Source organism: Leucoraja erinacea, chromosome 3 (genome assembly GCF_028641065.1).
Source record: "Leucoraja erinacea ecotype New England chromosome 3, Leri_hhj_1, whole genome shotgun sequence".
In the NCBI taxonomy this organism is placed as follows: Eukaryota; Metazoa; Chordata; class Chondrichthyes; order Rajiformes; family Rajidae; genus Leucoraja; species Leucoraja erinaceus.
In genome coordinates, this window is record NC_073379.1 from 75,587,961 (window position 1) to 75,605,394 (window position 17,434).

Consider the following 17,434-nt stretch of genomic DNA (forward strand, 5'->3'; position numbering starts at 1 on the left):
GCACTAGCTCCGACGTGAAGACAGTGCAAAGCCCCCGCGCCGGTGCAATGGGCGGGGAGCTGGAGAGGGGAGGGAAGGGGTCACACACATGGCCTGGAAGCAGAGGGGTGTAGGTGGGGTGAAACTTAAGGGAGCGACAATTTGCTGCTGCCTGCCCGCTGAGTTAAAAAGTTCTCATGCAAGACTCACGATACACAGTGTATCGTGAGTCTACCGTGGGAACTTTTTAACTCAGCGGGCAGGCAGCAGCAGATTGTCAATTATTAACCCTCCCGCGCAATATACCCTCACCTTCTCTTTTATGAATGGGGATTTAGTTCCCCTTTCTTCGAGGACCGACCGGAGGTTCCGCTGTCACCTCTGCGGGCCGTACTCGGTGAACGTTTTCAAGGACCTTTCTTCAAGGACTGAAAAAATGTCGCTATTCGGAGGTTTTCGTTATTTGGAACTTCGGATAAAAGGTTGTGCACCTGTACGTAAATGCATGACTCCACACTTTGCTACACTATATTCCATCTGCCATTTTCTCTGCCCATTCTCCAAACCTGTCCTTCCATCTGCAGAGTCCCTGCTTTCTCTACATTACCTGCCCTTCCACCTATTTTTGTATCATCCGCAAACATGGCCACAAAGCCTTCAATCCTCTCGCCCAAATCATTGATATAACGTGAAGAGTAGCGGCCCCAGCACCGACCCCTTCGGAACGCCGCTAGTCACTAGCAGCCAACCAGAAAAAGCCCCCCTTTATTGCCACTCTGTCTTCTGACATACGCCAACCTTCTATCCATGCTAGTATCTTCCCTTTGATACCATGGGTTCTCATCTTCCTTAGCAGCCTCACATGTGGCACCTTATCAAAGGCTTTATGAAAATCTAAATAAACAAAATCTACTGACTCTCCTTTGTCTGTCCTGCCATTTACTTCTTCAAAGAATTCCAGCAAATTTGTGAAGCAAGACCTCCCCTTCACAAAGCTATACTTCGGCCTATTTTATCATGAACTCCATAACCTCATCCTTTATAATGGACTCTAAAGTCTTACCAACCACCGAAGTCAGACTAACCGGCTTATAGTTCCTACTATTCTGCTTTGCTCCCTTCTTGTGCAGCGGGGTAATATTGGCAATATTCCAATCATCTGAGACCACTCCTGTCTCTAGTGATTCTTGAAATATCACTATCAATGCCTCCACAATTTCTAAAGCCACCTCTTTCAGAACCCTAGGATGCGGTCCAGGTGACCTATCCACCTTCAGCCCTTTCAGCTTCCCAAGCACCTTCTCCCTAGTATTAGCCACTCCACTAACTTCCACCCCGACTCTCTCATGAATTTCAGGCACGTTGCTGGTGTCTTCCACTATGAAGACTGACGCAAAGAAGTTATTCAACACATCTGTCATTTTTCCATTCCCCATTATAACCTCCCCAGCGGTCTAACATCCACTCTTGCCTCTTACTTACTCTTTATATAACTGAAGAAACTCTTGCTATCCTCTTTATATTATTGGCTAGCTTATCTTTGTATTTCATCTTTTCTACCCATATTGGCTTTTTAGTTACCTTCTATTGTTCTTTTTCCAATACTCTTGCTTCCCACTAATCTTTTCTATGTTATATGCCTTCTCTTTTAGTTTTATACTGTCCTTGACTTCCCTTGTTAGCCACGGTCACCTCTTTCTCTCCCTGGAATCTTTCTTCCTCTTTTAGAAACATAGAAACATAGAAAATAGGTGCAGGAGGAGGCCATTCGGCCTTTCGAGCCAGCACCGCCATTCATTGATCACCCCCTGAATGAAAAGATCCTGCATCTTACCGATTATTCCCAGTAATTTCTGACATTGGTGTTCCACCATCACCCCTGCTAGGGTTCCTTTCCAGTCAACTTTGGCCAGCTCCTCCCTCATGCTTTTGTAGTCCCTTTTGCTAAGCTGCAATACAGACACATCTGATATCAAAGCTTGTAAAAGGCCTGTAAATGGGAGCGAATGTCTAAAAAAGTTCTAAAGTATGATCTACATGGACCAGCTATTGAATGTTGAGTTTTCTCTGCACCAATTCCTGTTGATTACCTGACAAAAAGATCAATCAGCTTTTGTCACCAATCCCTGGGTTGAACTCCATATCACAAAGCTCAAACTTTGCTAATGCCATCACCTCCAACAAGGCGAAAAATCAGGAGGCAGCTCAAACGACAGCGAAGCATCACTCCCTGACGAGCTCAATGCATTTTACACATGCTTTGATAGGGAGAATACTGATGTGCTTTCCCGAGCCCCCAATCGCCCTGATGTTATTACAGTCACAGTCACAGAGGCTGACGTCAGAAGATCCTTCAGGGGGGTGAACCCTCGGAAAGCGCCTGGACCTGATGGTATTAGGGCTGCCAACTCTCACGCTTTGAGCATGAGAATTACGCCCTCAAGCAAACTCTCTCGCCCTCACGCTGATCAGAAATTTCTCACGCTCTGTGGTGAGAAATTCCGTGATCAATGAAAATTTTGAAACTCGGATAAACTGCATGGTCCGCGGGTGTTGGAGAGCCGGGGCTGAAGGAGGGATGGGAGCAGAACCCTCCTTCAGTGGAGAGAGAGAGAGAGGGGAAGGAGGAGACAGGGAGACAGTAGGGAGAGAGAGAGGGGGGTGAGAGGAGAGAGAGGGGAGAGACAGAGGGGGATGAATGGAGAGAGAGAAGAAGGAGAGGGGAGAGAGAGGGAGGAGAGTGAGTTGGGAGAGGGGGGAAGAGAGAGGGGTGAGAGGGAAGAAAGAGGGAAGAGAGAGAGGGGGGGAGAGGGAGGAGAGGTAGGAGAGGGGGAGAGAGAGAGGCGGTAAAAGAAGAGAGGGGAAGAGGGAGAGAGGGGAAAGAGAAAACGGGGGAAAGAGAGAGAAGGGGGGGGGCAAAGAGAAAGAGGAGATAGAGACAGAGGAGAAAGAGAGAGGGGAGAGAGAGCCAGGGGGAGAGTGAGGGTGAGAGGGAGAAATGGGGCAGAGAGAGAGAGGGAGAGGAGAGAGAGAGGGGAGAGAGAGAGAGAGGGGGGGAGAGAGGAGAGAGAGAGGGGAGATTGTGTGGAGAGGGCGAGATAGAGAGGGATGGAGAAAGAGAGAGAGAGGGGGAAGCGAGGGGGAGAGAGAGGGGAGAGAGAGAGAGAGAGAGAGGAGAGAGAGAAGGGGAGAGAGAGAGAAAGAGAGAGGAGAGAGAGAGTTAGGGGAAAGAGAGGGGAGAGAGAGTTAGGGGAAAGAGAGAGAGAGAGAGGGAGAGAGGGAGAGAGAGGGGGGAGAGAGAGGTGGGAGGGAGAGAGAGGGGAAGAGAGAGGGTGGAGGGGAGAGAGAGAGAGGGGAGAGAGGGGAAGAGAGGGAGAGAGAGAGAGGGGACGGGAGAGAGAGGAGAGACAGACAGAGACAGAGAGGGAGAGAGGAGAGAGGAGAGGAGGGGGAAAGACAGAGGGTGTTGAGAGGAGAGAGAGCGGAAGAGAGGGAGGAGAGAGAGAGAGAGAGAGAGTCTGTGCCGAATTCGCCCAGGTGACCGGCATGGATCAGGCTGCGGCTCGGTGCATCCTGGAAGACAACCAGTGGCTATTCCTGCACCTATTTTCTATGTTTCTATGCTTGATTATATGGCAATAAAACTCGATCACTTGATTTTGAAACATTCATGCATGGTGGAGGTACGATGTAGTCATAGTGATACAGTGTGAAAACAGGCCCTTCGGTGCAACTTGCCAACACCCGCCAACATGTCCCAGCTATGCTACCTGATTTTGGTCCATACCTCCAAACCTGTCCTATCCATGTATCAGTCTAACTTTTTTTTTTAAATGTTGGGATGGTCCCTGCCTCAACTACCTCCTCTGGCAACTTGTTCCATACACCCATCACCCTTTGTGTGGATAAAGTTACCCCTTAAAAAATTACCTATTAAAAATACTTCATATAAAAAACATTAAAATCATACTTCTACAGTGCACTAAAACATGATTTTAATACATCAAATTTCAAAATGTTCCTACCCTGGGAGGGGGGACACCCTTCCTCCACACCCTCTTCCCACTCGGTTGCTCCACTCCCTCACCGGGTACCCCCAAGGCCAGTGATCAGTGATCGCTCAGCCTCCCCCCTTTCAAAAATGTTCCAATCCAATTTAAAGCATATATATTGCATTCAAGTGTAAGTTAAAAGACTCGCTACAGTATGCACCATATTGCACAATTTCAAGCTGAAAAATGCAAACATTCCGTACCACTGGGAGGGGGACCCCCTCCCTCCCCCCCTACGATTTTAGTGCAAGAGGTAGTTCATCGTGTTCCATTGCTGAGATTCATTTACTACATTTGGTATCACAGTATTAATGAATTTTACAAAATGATATTTACCTTTAAAATCTCCCTTTATTTTTTCTCTGTATTAGCCATATAGTCTAACCTCACTTACTTTCCATGTACTTGTCACCTTTCATGTTTACTGTATGACATGCTTTTCTAAATTCATCTTTAATTATTTCTGACGACCGTTGAATTCTAACTTTTTTTAGCAAACAAACTAATTAAAGTAATATATATCATTATCTGCATTAAACTATCACCCCTCTTGTCCTAACTTTTTTAATGACTGTAGTTTCTCATATTTATGATGTTGTGATGAAGTAATGGTGCATCCCATTGATTTTATATTTTGCCCTGGGCTGGACAACATTACAAACCACATGCTCAGAATTTGTACAAAATACCCATGAACTGAATGCTTCCTTATGTGTCTTTGGATGTAAAACCAAAGGGATTCCATTTGCCATTTTTATAACCAAGCTGATTTACACTACAATCTAAGTTGACGTATTTCTGTATTTCTAACATCACTCTATTTAATATATTTGCTCTGGAATTTTATTTCATTCACATTATTAAACTATAATGCTTTATTCTTAAAGTTTTTATGTTTTATTCTTAATGGTTTACTGTGTGGTGTGTTGTTACTTGTGAACAGAGCATGAAGGCAAATTCCTTGTATGTGTACATACTTGGCCAATAAACTTATTATAGGTGCAGAAGTAGGCCATTTGGCCCTTTGAGCCAACACCGCTATTCAATGTGATCATGGCTGATCATCCACAATCAGTACCCCGTTCCTGCTTTCTCATATCCCCTGACTCCACTATCTTTGAGCTCTCTCTTGAAAGCATCCAGAGAACCTGCCTCCACTGCCCTTTGAGGCAGAGAATTCCACACTCACAACTCTCTGTGTGAAAAAGTGTTTCCTGATTGTAGATTGGCTATTGCATGTTCGCCAATCAGAATGCTTAGTACTTATAACTCCGCCTAATTATATGATTTATAGTGTAAGAACTTGCCTGCTGCCTGGCAGTAGCTGCAGTAGACTGAACATGTGATGTACTGCATATGTAATGATGAACTAGACAATAAAGATGCTTGTGCTTCAACCTGTGTGAGACTAAGGTATTTACACTGATCTCCGTTCTTACCCCTTATTCTTAAACTGTGGCCCCTGGTTCTGGACTCCCCCAACATCGGGAACATGTTTCTTGCCTCTAGCATGTCCAAACCCTTAATAATCTTATATGTTTCAATAAGATCCTCTCTCATCCTTCTAAATTCCGGAGTATACAAGCCCAGCCGCACCATTCTCTCAGCATATGACAGTCCAGCCATCCCGGGAATTAACCTTGTGAACCCACGCTACACTCCCTCAATAGCAAGAATGTCCTTCCTTAAATTTGGAGACCAAAATTGCGCACAATACTGCACACATTATTCATTCATTAATTCATTCATATACATTGTATTTTCTTATTCTTGTTTACATAGTGTATTCTATTACATTTATTTCATTAAGTTTCCATTGTAACTCAATGTATTTGATATTAACTTATCTGTCTCTTTCTGCTGTACTATAATCTATGCAGTTTATATTCTCTGTATTTATTTTCTTGCAACATTGCATGTTACGGATTACAAAATGACGTGAAATGTATATTTGTTTATAGGTGAAATCTCTACTTCTTTCAGGAACAATGCTTCACAATCCTGTGACAAGCTGGTAAGTATTTTACCTTTGTATATATCACACAAGAAACGTAGAAATTAATTGATTAAATGCAAGACCAATGTTATCAAACAGATGAGGAGCAAGCTGATATCATCTGGTTAGTGGTCAAAGTTAACTTCAGGGATTCTTTAATGGGGGAGAATATAAAGCATGGACATCAATCAGCCTCAGACCAAATTATACACAGGAATTTATTGAATAGGTATTATTTCTGTCTCAGTTGCAGCACAATACCTTTGAGTAGGGAAGTATTGACTTTAACTTCCACCCCAGTGCCCAGAGTATAACATTTAATATTGTACTAAAAGCTGTTGTATTTCTTTACTGAGGAGTTAAACTGGGAACCTATCTGTCCTTCATCCTCCTGTGCTCCAAGGAATAGACCCAGCCTACTCAACCTCCCCCTATTGCTCAGACCCTCTTGTCCTGACAACATCCTCGTAAATATTCTCTGTACCCTGTCCAGGCTGACAACATCTTTCCTATAACATGGTGCCTCGAACTGAACACAATACTCTAAATGTGGCCTCACCAATGTCTTAGGCAACTGAACATGTCCTCCCAACTTCTATACTCAATGAATACTGATGAAGGCCAATGATCCAAATGCCTTTATGACCACCCTTTCTACCTGCGACTAAACCTTGCACTCCTAGATCCCACTGCACTACAACACTCCCCAGAGCCCTGCCATTCATTGTGTTCGACTGTGAGGTGCTGTATTCCTGTCCAAAATACAGCACTGCACACCTATCTGTATTAAATTCCATCACCCATTCCTCAGCCCACCTGGCCAATCGATCACGATCCCGCTGCAATTTTTACAACCATCTTCACTATCTGCAAAAGTACCCACTTTTGTATCATCAACAAACTTGCTTATCTTGCAGGGAGGTTCTACTGCAGTTGTTGTACAGGGTCTTGGTGAGACCACACCTGGAGTATTGTATACAGTTTTGGTCTCCTAATCTGAGGAAAGACATTTTTGCCATAGAGGGAGTACAGAGAAGGTTCACCAGACTACTTCCTGGGATGTCAGGACTTTCATATGAAGAAAGACGGGATAGACTCGGCTTGTACTCGCTAGAATTTAGAAGATTGTGGGGGGATCTTATAGAAACTTACAAAATTCTTAAAGGGTTGGACAGGCTAGATGCAGGAAAACATTTTTCACACAGAGTAGTGAATCTCTGGAATTCTCTGCCACAGAAGGTAGTTGAGGCCAGTTCATTGGCTATATTTAAGAGGGAGTTAGATGTGGCCCTTGTGGCTAAAGGGATCAGGGGGTATGGAGAGAAGGTAGGTACAGGATACTGAGTTGGATGATCAGCCATGATCATATTGAATGGCGGTGCAGGCTCGAAGGGCCGAATGGCCTACTCCTGCACCTAATTTCTATATGTTTCTATGTTTCTATCTTGCCATATATGCTCTCATCCAAATCATTGATATAGATGACAAACAGTAACAGGACCAGCACCGAATCCTGAGACACACCACTAGTCACATGCCTCCGCCATCACCCTTTACATCCTTCCATAAAGCCAATTTTCTATCTATTCAGTTATCTCTCCTTTGATCTCATGCGATCTAACCCTTCCAGAGCAGCCTACCATATCAAATGTCTTACTGAAATCCATGTATACAACTTCTACAGCTCTGGTCTCATCGACCTTTTTGGTCACGTCTTCAAAAGACATTTGCCATCCTCCAGTCTTCCGGCACCTCTCCTGTATTTAATGACGGCTGTTGAATTTCAACTAGCGCTCCCGCAATTTCCTCTCTGGTTTCCCACAATGTGATCGGACCCTGGAGATTTGTCTACTTTCATACACGATAGTACCTTCAGCACCTCTTCGACCGTAACATTGATCTCTCAAGACAATTCCAATGACTGCCCAAAGTTCCTCCGTCCTCCTGCCTTTCTCCTCGGTAAACACAGAGGAGAAATACTCATTGAGGACCTTACCTATCTCCTATGGCTCCACTCAGAATTGACCACTTTGATTCCTTAGGGAATCTCATGTCCTAATGTCCAACAATGTCCTAATATTTTACCTGCAGAAAGATTTACTTTTTTGTATTTGTGGGAGGAAATTTGTGAAGATAAATTCCTGTTATACTATCAACTATGTGCATTGCTAGTGCAGTCTCTGTTCCAGCTGTATGTGTGGTACAGAGGTCTATTTTTGCTGAAAAACGACTGTATATTTTTCACACTGATAAATTTCTAGTCTCAGATCCATTGCTACAGAGTGCACCAAGGATAAGATGAGGGAGAAGGAATGAGACTCCCCTTTGGGTCACCTCTCACATTTCTTAAAGGTTGCTTTCAGAGTAACATTTGTGAGAAATCATCAGCAGTTTGCCTGTTTGTTATTCTGTGTTTAGCTAGTACGTAATAAGTGGGAGAAGAGAGAATATATTCTAGAAGGATGTTTGATGTGGCTCATCTTCCACATAAAAGGCAGCCTAAAAATTAGAATCTATATTCTGCTGTGTTCAATGGTGCCAGTGTGTAAATGCGTCAACTGCAAATTAAAAGAGCCCTTTTAGTATAATATCCCATGAGATATTGCTTTTATGTTCATTCATTCATTGAAATTTGAGCTCTTGTGTGAAAATTTAATTTTGTTGAAAAACTAGGTCAAAGTGTCCAAACTGGCACATTACTATCAGAGAAAACATCTGCATCTAGATGGTACCCTCATGCAGAAATCTACAGGTGCTGGAGAGGTTCTATTAAACGGCTGTTACCAGCAAGCCAATCACTGTTTCAGTTGTGGGCCAGCCATGGCAAGTTCATCAGTGCCTAATGCAAAAGAGCAAGGTGTGAGTGTTGTTGAATGGCCCTTACTCACTCGCCTTCACATATTTCTCATTTGGGTCACATATATATGATCTATGGCTTGGTTCAATGAATGGAAATTTCCAGAGCCTGATTCATTGCAGAATAGCCCATGTAGTACTGAAATATAGTGTTGAACAAATACATTTCTATTTGCAACATTTTCATTGCATATGTACACGAGTAAAACATGGAGCTTCTTCTTCCATGTGTTGTTTTGAGAATTCTCGAGGAGATGATAACCATTCACCATGGCTTTACCTGCCTGATGAGATGTGGATTAGAGTTTTTACCCTGTTACCACACCGGGACCTCTGTCAAGTTGCCCAAGTCTGCTACTGCTTCCACCGCCTGGCAAACGATGAAACCCTGTGTACGTTTTTATTTAATGAGAGAAATGAAAAACTATTAATGTGAATAGTTTTGTGTAATATCATATTTTATGTGAATACACCTTTGACGTGTGTACAGTTTTGTTATCTTATATGAAAAATGATGTAGTTAAGGTGGAGGGAGTGCAGCAAATATTCATCAGACTTTCCCTGGGATGGCAGGTCTATCTCCTGAGGAAAGGTTGAGTATGCCGGGCCTCTCTAGAGTACAGAAGAATGAGAGGCGACCTGATTGAAATTGATATAATTCTTACAATGATCTTGACTGAAAAGCTATGGGGAGCCTCCCTTGGTCCCAGGAGCTCAGTGTGAAAATAAGAAGTTGGGCATTTTGGACGAATGATACGAACGACCATCTCTGAAAGTGTGGTGATTTTTTAGAATACACTTCCCCAGAAGACATTAGGGTTTCAGTCATTTATTTTGATCAGCTCTGAGATCAATAGAAATTTGGATATTGGAGGAATCAATGGATATGGGGATAGGAGAAGAAAATTGTGTTGAGATTGAAGATTACTCAAGAGTGAAGTTGGCTTGAGGAGTTAAATTGCTTCCTCCTGCTCTTATTTCTCAATTTATTGTGTTACACTTTATTTTCCCTCTAGAAATTCAATCGGCTGTAGGTTGAAAGGTTGGATGAAAGGTTTTTAAATGGCCTGTCCGACGAGCATGCGACTGCATGCAGCAAGCGCGACCTAACGTGGTCGCTTGAGCCGTACGGCCTTGCAGGACCGGTCCCACTTCGATCGCCGGAGCCGTATGGAGTTGTGCGGAGCTGGTCCCGACATTGTGCGGGGCTCCGAAAAGCTGACACTATCCAAAAATTCCGCGCGGCAACGGCCTGCCGGCCTGCAGCCACATTGAGGCCGTACGCACCGCCTCGATGGGCGTGAGCAGTGCCTCAATGCCGTATGCAGTGTCTAGACACCGTACGCAGCGTCTAGTGCGAACTTCCCGTGGACTTCGCTCGAACTTCACGCCAACTCGTACGGGATCACTCGACCTCCGTGCGGCCTCCGCGCGGCCCCCGCTTCCGGTTTGGTTGCGTTTGTCGCATGCAGTCGCATGCTCGTGGGACAGGCCCTTAAGAAATCATAAATGCTGGAAATAGAAAATTAAGTGTTAAATAGCAATTTAGTCAAGATTTGATAGACAAAATAAGTACAATCTGATTTTCACAAAATAATTAGAATTAATTCATTTAGAATATTTATTTATTCACTATTTGAGATTATATATATTTTATGTTGGGTAAATTAATCCCCAGGCAAATACAGCTTTAAATCTGAAGAAGGGTTTCGGCCCGAAACGTTGCCTATTTCCTTCGCTCCATAGATGCTGCTGCACCCGCTGAGTTTCTCCAGTTTTTTTGTGTACCTTCGATTTTCCAGCATCTGCAGTTCCTTCTAAAACAGCTTTAAATCTGTTCTAAGGTATTTTGTATGTCATGTGGTATGCTGGACATCAACACTGGCAGTTCTCGCAAAGAAATACCTGTATGTTTTGCAAGAGCCATCCCTCTGGCCATTGAATGTTCCTGAAAGTGTGGGCTCCCCAAGGATGAAGTCTTGTGCTTCCTAGATATGCTTATGATCCGCAAATCATCTGAAAACTAAGTGGGTGCAAAATGTTCCTTTTGAAGAAAATGTTTGGATGGAAAATAGGAACCTAAGGATGCTTAATGGTTAAAGCTAAAGTAGATGAAACAATATCTTTGCAAGTACAGCACCGATGCTGCTTCACTGTTGCTAGAAGGAGCAGACGTTTGAGGCAGTTCTGAAGGTTGTCTATCAAATCTACCTCTGGCAAAATTGTGTCCCTTTACAATAGACTTGAGTCTGAAGAAGGGTCATGACCTGAAACATCACCCACTCCTTCACTCCCGAGATGTGCCTGTTACTCCAGTTTTCTGTGTCTATCTTCGGTTTAAACCAGTATCTGCAGTTTCTTCCTACATAATAGGGTGACTGATGGGCACAGCATGTATCTATATTACGAAAAGTAAGATCTTGACCACTTCCTGTTTTTCTGTTTCATGATTTTTGAAAAATGCTGCCACTTATGGCTGTGATTTTTGACCATCTTACTCAGAGTTCCTCTCCGCTGCACAGGACAAGAGGATATTTCCTATCTATGAAAAATAAAAGAGTTATTAATGTTTATAAAATGTTGATATTCACTCTGCTGCCCCTGCTGGTGGGAGGGGGAGGGACTATAAAACCCAGAAGTGTTGTGCCTCACTTAGTCTCTGCAAGATGGTGGAAGCGAGAGGGTCACATATCTCTGAGCTGTGAATAACACTGAACACATGTCTACTCAGCTGTGAGTGCCCTTAATGTGGTTTGAAATGCTGCACTGCATATGGTTGTTGGTGGTGGTAACTGCTTTGAAATGCTGCACTACAAATGGTTATGACTTCAGAATGACTTCAACAGGACTTCAGAATTAAGGGACAGAAGTTTAGGGGTAACATGAGGGGGAACTTCTTTACTCAGAGAGTGGTAGCGGTGTGGAATGAGCTTCCAGTGGAAGTGGTGGAGGCAGGTTCGTTGGTATCATTTAAAAATAAATTGGATAGGCATATGGATGAGAAGGGACTGGAGGGTTATGGTATGAGTGCGGGCAGGTAGGACTAAGGGAAAATAATTGTTCGGCACGGACTTGTAGGGCCGAGATGGCCTGTTTCCGTGCTGCAATTGTTATATGGATATTGTATTGTATAGAATTGTATTTTAATGCAATACAATACAATATATGGTTATTTGGTTATTGGTGGTGGTAACTGCTCTGAAATGCTGCACTGCGAATGGTTGTTGGTGGGGTATTTTAACGAGAGGGACCCTCGGCGTGTCTGGCAGGGCATTCAGTAACTTACCAACTACAAGGGAAAGGGGGGGCCGACCATCAGCAGCAGTAACAACTCTCTAGCTGAGGAGCTCAACCTCAGGAGCTCAGGAGCTGAATGAGGCGGAGCCTGCACCTGCAGCCGCACCCAGAACTGACGACCTGGCACTCACTGTGAGTACGGAGGACGTCAGAAGAGCACTCCGCAGGGTCAACCCCAGGAAGGCTGCTGGCCCAGATGGCATCCCAGGGAGAGTAATGCGGGACAGTGCAGACCAGTTAGCGGAGGTTTTTTGCAACATCTTTAACCTCTCTCTGTCAACGTGCACTGTCCCTAAATGCTTCAAGACTGCTACCATCGTGCCTGTACCCAAAAAAACATCTATTACCAGCTTGAATGACTATAGACCTGTTGCTCTCACTTCAACGGTGATGAAGTGTTTTGAACGGCTGGTCCTGGCCCACATTAAGTCCTCACTCCCATCCATCCTGGATCAGCATCAGTTTGCATATAGAGCTAATAGGTCAACGGAGGATGCCATCAACATAGCTCTACATTCTGCACTGACACATCTGGAGCGCCCTGGCTCATATGTGAGGATGTTATTTGTAGATTTTAGTTCTGCATTTAATACCATCATCCCCAGCAGAATGGTGGACAAACTGTCTGATCTGGGTGTTAATGCAAACACATGCGGATGGATTAAGGACTTTTTAACAGACCGCCCACAGACTGTCAGGATGGGGTCCAATTACTCCCCAGTCCTGACGCTCAGCACAGGAGCGCCACAAGGTTGTGTGCTGAGCCCCATCTTGTATACAATATACACTTATGACTGTACACCAACACACAGTACAAACAGGATCATCAAGTTTGCGGACGACATGACTGTGGTGGGACTGATAAACAACAACGACGAGTCTGCCTACAGAGATGAAGTCCAAAAACTGACTGTGTGGTGTACCAAAAACAACTTGGTACTCAACCCATCAAAGACAAAAGAACTGGTTTTTGACTTCAGGAGGAAGAGGAGAGAGGAACCTGCTCCTTTATACATCAAAGGAGACATGGTGGAGGGAGTCACTGGCTTTAAGTTCCTGGGAATAAACATCTCCCAGGACCTCAAATGGCAAATGAACACCGTCACTCTCGTGAAGAAGTCACAGCAGCGGCTGTATTTCCTGAGGTCTCTGCGGAGAGCAAACGTCTCACAGCCGCTGCTGCTGTCCTTCTACCGATGCGTCGTGGAAAGTATCCTCTCCTATGACATCCTGGTGTTGTTTGCTAACTGCACTCTGGCTGAGAGGAGGGCGCTGCAGAGAGTTATAAAAACTGCACAGAGCATTACAAACGCCCAACTGCCCTCCTTGGATGACATATATAGGGCCCGAAGCTTGCGCCGGGCCACAAACATCAAGCAGGACACATCCCACCCTGCCAACCACCTTTTCACTCCGCTACCCTCTGGGAGGCGATTCAGAACTCTGAAGGCTCGCACCACCGGTAGACTAAAAAATAGTTTCTACCCATGTGCGATAAAAGAGCTTAATTCCAACAGAGAACACTGGGGAAGCAAAATGTAATTCCAAGAAATGCAACATTCTTTTAAAATTCTTTTTAAATACTTATTTATTATTTTTACTAATAAGTGTACATATGTGTCAATGGTTGTCGTGTTTGTATTTTTTAACCGGAGGAGATGCAATGGAATTTCGTTGCACAGTATTGTGCAATTACAATAAACGTATTAAATTAATTAATCTATTGATTATTCATTCAATTAATGCATTCATTCATTCATTCATACATTCATTCATTCATTCATAACTGTTTTGAAATGCTGCACTGCAAATGGTTGTTGGTGGTGGTAACAGCTTTGAAATGCTGCACGGCAAATGGTTGTTGGTGGTGGTAACTTGACAACTTCCTGTTTGCAATGTATAATGATTTTAGATAAAATGCTACCATTTACGGCTGTGATTTTTGGCCATCTTACGCAGTCCCCCTCTGCTCATCAGGTGCAGAGGATTCTTCCCATCAATGAAAAATGAAAGTGTTATTAGTGTTTAAAAAAATATTGATAATCTCTCTCCTGTCAATCACGCCATGAAGGCCATGCCCCTTCTGGTGGGAGAGGGGAGGGATTATAAAACCCGGAAGTGTGGGTGTGGCTCAGTCTCTGCAAGATGGGGGAGGGAGAGGTCACGACTCTGTCTGAGCTGTGAATCAATTGAACACACTGAATGTCTACTGAACTGTGAGTGTGGTGTTTTGTCTGGTTTTATGGTGGTTTCACCCTGCTTGAAATGGTATAAAACTGCATTTGAATGTGGTGGCCTTGCACCCTGCATGAAATGGTATGAAACTGCATTTGAATTTTGTGGCCTTGCACCCTGCATGAAATGGTATGACACTGCACCTGAATTTGGTGGCCTGGCACACTGCTTGAAGTGGTATGAAACTGCACTTGAATCCGGTGGTCTTGCACCCTGCTTGAAGTGGTAGGAAACAGCACATGAACTTGGTGGCCTTACACCCTGCTTGAAGTGGTAGGAAACCGCACTTGAATTCGGTGGTCTTGCACCCGGCTTGAAGTGGTAAGAAACTGCACTTGAATTTGGTGGCCTTGCACCCTGCTTGAAATGGTAGGAAACTGCATTTGAATTTGGTGGCCTTGCACCCTGCTTGAAATGGAATTTCAAAGAATAGCCATGAATCAACTGCTCACCCACCAGCCGTGAGTGAGCTGCCAGCACATCAGGCTTGAGTGACTGAGCTGTCACCCCAATAATCCATGGGGCCCACGATGTCAACACGAGCCCTCTGGAAACCAGTCCCTTGAGCCCACAATACCCATACTAGTGCTCCAGAGACCCCCCCCCCCCCCCCCACTGGCCACCAGTATTGGAATTGGTGGAGAGGTGGGGCCAGGGTGGTGTTCAAACCCTCACTTGTATGTGCCAACAATCGACTCATTTGCCTTACTGACATTAAGGAGTAGGTTGTTGTCCTGTCTGTCTCATTGTTGTTGTTGTTGATTCAACCAGCTGCCACGGATGAAGCAATTTGGAGAAGCATGGATATCTCAGAGGATTATGAGATTGGATTGAATTACTGAGGTAGAGACAGTGAAGTTATTAGATGATTTGAAACCAAGATTCAAAATTGTAGAATGGTGACTGCGGTAAATCCAGTTCTAATATTATGGTAATCACAAACCTCATTGAGGATTGAAAAAATTAATTTTGGAAAAGGCAGCTAATATCATCAAAGACCCACGCTATCCTGTCCACACTCTCATTTTGCTTCTGCCATTAGGAAGAAGGCACAGGAGCCTGAAAATCTTGACGACCAGGCTCCCAAAGCTTCTTCCCAGCAGCTATCAGGGTCTTGAACAGTACATAACATTAACCTCAGCAAACTATGATCTTCACTGAACAATGTCTTTGGTTGCACCGCAGAATTTGGTTTTGCGGTATCAGGGTCACCTAGTATTACAATTATGAATTTAATGTATTATTGATTACTATATATTTATCTCTGTGCTATTGCATTTATGAGCCTGTTAAACTGCAGCATGAAATAATTTCATTATTTTATTGCCAGTATATTTGATAATTAAACATGATAATTAAACACTCTTGATGCTTGGAAAGGTGTTTACAGATTTGGGAAATTGCAGCAAGAATTTTGGAGTGGGTGATTGGAAATGTGGTGGCTGTATGCAATGATGGTGAATGACATTGGTTAGATTTTTTGAAAATGGATAATAATCGCAGATTTGAAGATACCATCACTGAGTAGTGATAGCAACTGGAGTAGGATTTCTCATCTATTTATCTGAAAGTATGGACTGAAAGATTTCTCCAGTAGAACAGAAAATCTTGTATATTCTCAGGGTAAATCATATTTGTGATTTTTTAAAGGAAACCCATGTTTGCGCAATCTGTCCCATTAATATAAACTCTATTTTTTTTTTAATGTTTTCCTATGCTGTTTGCAAACCCGACATTTAGGTTCCCTTGCTACTTCAATAAACATTATATCGCAGGATTCAATGCACTATTGTAAAACACATCTTGTTTTAACATCAGGAACAATATGATCATTTGTGTAATTCATTTGCTTTGGGCCTTCCACTTTATCTTTAAATTCATATCATGAAAATGTTTAATTTGATTAATCTAATTCAGAGTAACAGATATAAGTTTTAAATTGTTTAACGTCTATTAGAAAATGAAGAAATAATCAGATTACTTAATCAGTTGAAAGCTCTTCAATATTTCTATAGAGGAATAGAATGTCAAAAATATGTATTTTACTTCATTGGTTAAATGAATTTAAAATTAGTGTCAGTTAACATTAAAATTGTTTAAATAAAAATCTGAGAGTATTTAGGTTTAGGTTGTCATGTGCACCGAGGTTCCATGGAAAGCTTTGCTTTGCGTGCTATTATATGCTGTTATTTTAAAAAAAATCACATGTTATCTCATGAGATAAATAAAATGATTATATAGTGATTGATCACAGTTTTAAAGTAATATTAGCATGTTTACCTAGTTACAATTTTATGTGATTAATTTAGTTTTTTAAGGATGGATTAACTCTACTACAGGTTGAACATCGATTCCAGCAATTCCCCCTATATTCTGGACAAAATTACCAGAGCTCAATTGAAAATCATTAAGTGGTCACAGATGGCATTGTTAACTGAATGTGAATGTAATGACCAGCCGACCATCCCCGGCTCCCACCGGCTCCCCGGCCGTTTAGAGCCCCGTCTTCCGATTCCACTACCAACTTGCAAGGAGCACCAGCGAGTCACTCTCACCTGCTGGTATTTCATGCTGTTGGCGGTGGCTTTATTCGCTTCCCATTTGACCCATGATGCCTGTTTCTTTCGTCGCTCTGTCTAGTCGGCCTCTTTCCCCCCCCATTCCCTCCGTTAACGAGGGATTTATTACAAACATCATTGCGGAGGGAATGGTGTCCATTATTGCTGATTAGTGCGGAAGGTGGTTAATAGGCAAAAGGACACAAAGTGATGGAGTAATTCAGTGGTCAGGATCTCTGGAGAACATGGAGTTACATCAGGACCCTTCTCCAAACTGATTGTCGGATGAGTTACATAGAAACATAGAAACATAGAAATTAGGTGCAGGAGTAGGCCATTCGGCCATTCGAGCCTGCACCTCCATTCAATATGATCATGGCTGATCATCCAACTCAGTATCCCGTACCTGCCTTCTCTCCATACCCCCTGATCCCCTTAGCCACAAGAGCCACATCTAACTC

The 17,434-nt window shown here is 43.4% G+C and overlaps 1 protein-coding gene across 4 annotated transcripts in view; it reads left to right on the forward strand.

Moving 5' to 3' along the window:
- Positions 1-17,434, forward strand: part of LOC129695746 (uncharacterized) — a 135,912-nt gene that overhangs the window by 30,544 nt on the left and 87,934 nt on the right. For all 4 annotated transcript variants that reach the window (XM_055632987.1, XM_055632988.1, XM_055632986.1 and 1 more), the window contains 2 exons: positions 5,993-6,045; positions 9,125-9,275. In XM_055632987.1, coding sequence (XP_055488962.1) covers positions 5,993-6,045; positions 9,125-9,275 — 204 coding nt within the window. The remainder of the gene's footprint in view (positions 1-5,992; positions 6,046-9,124; positions 9,276-17,434) is intronic.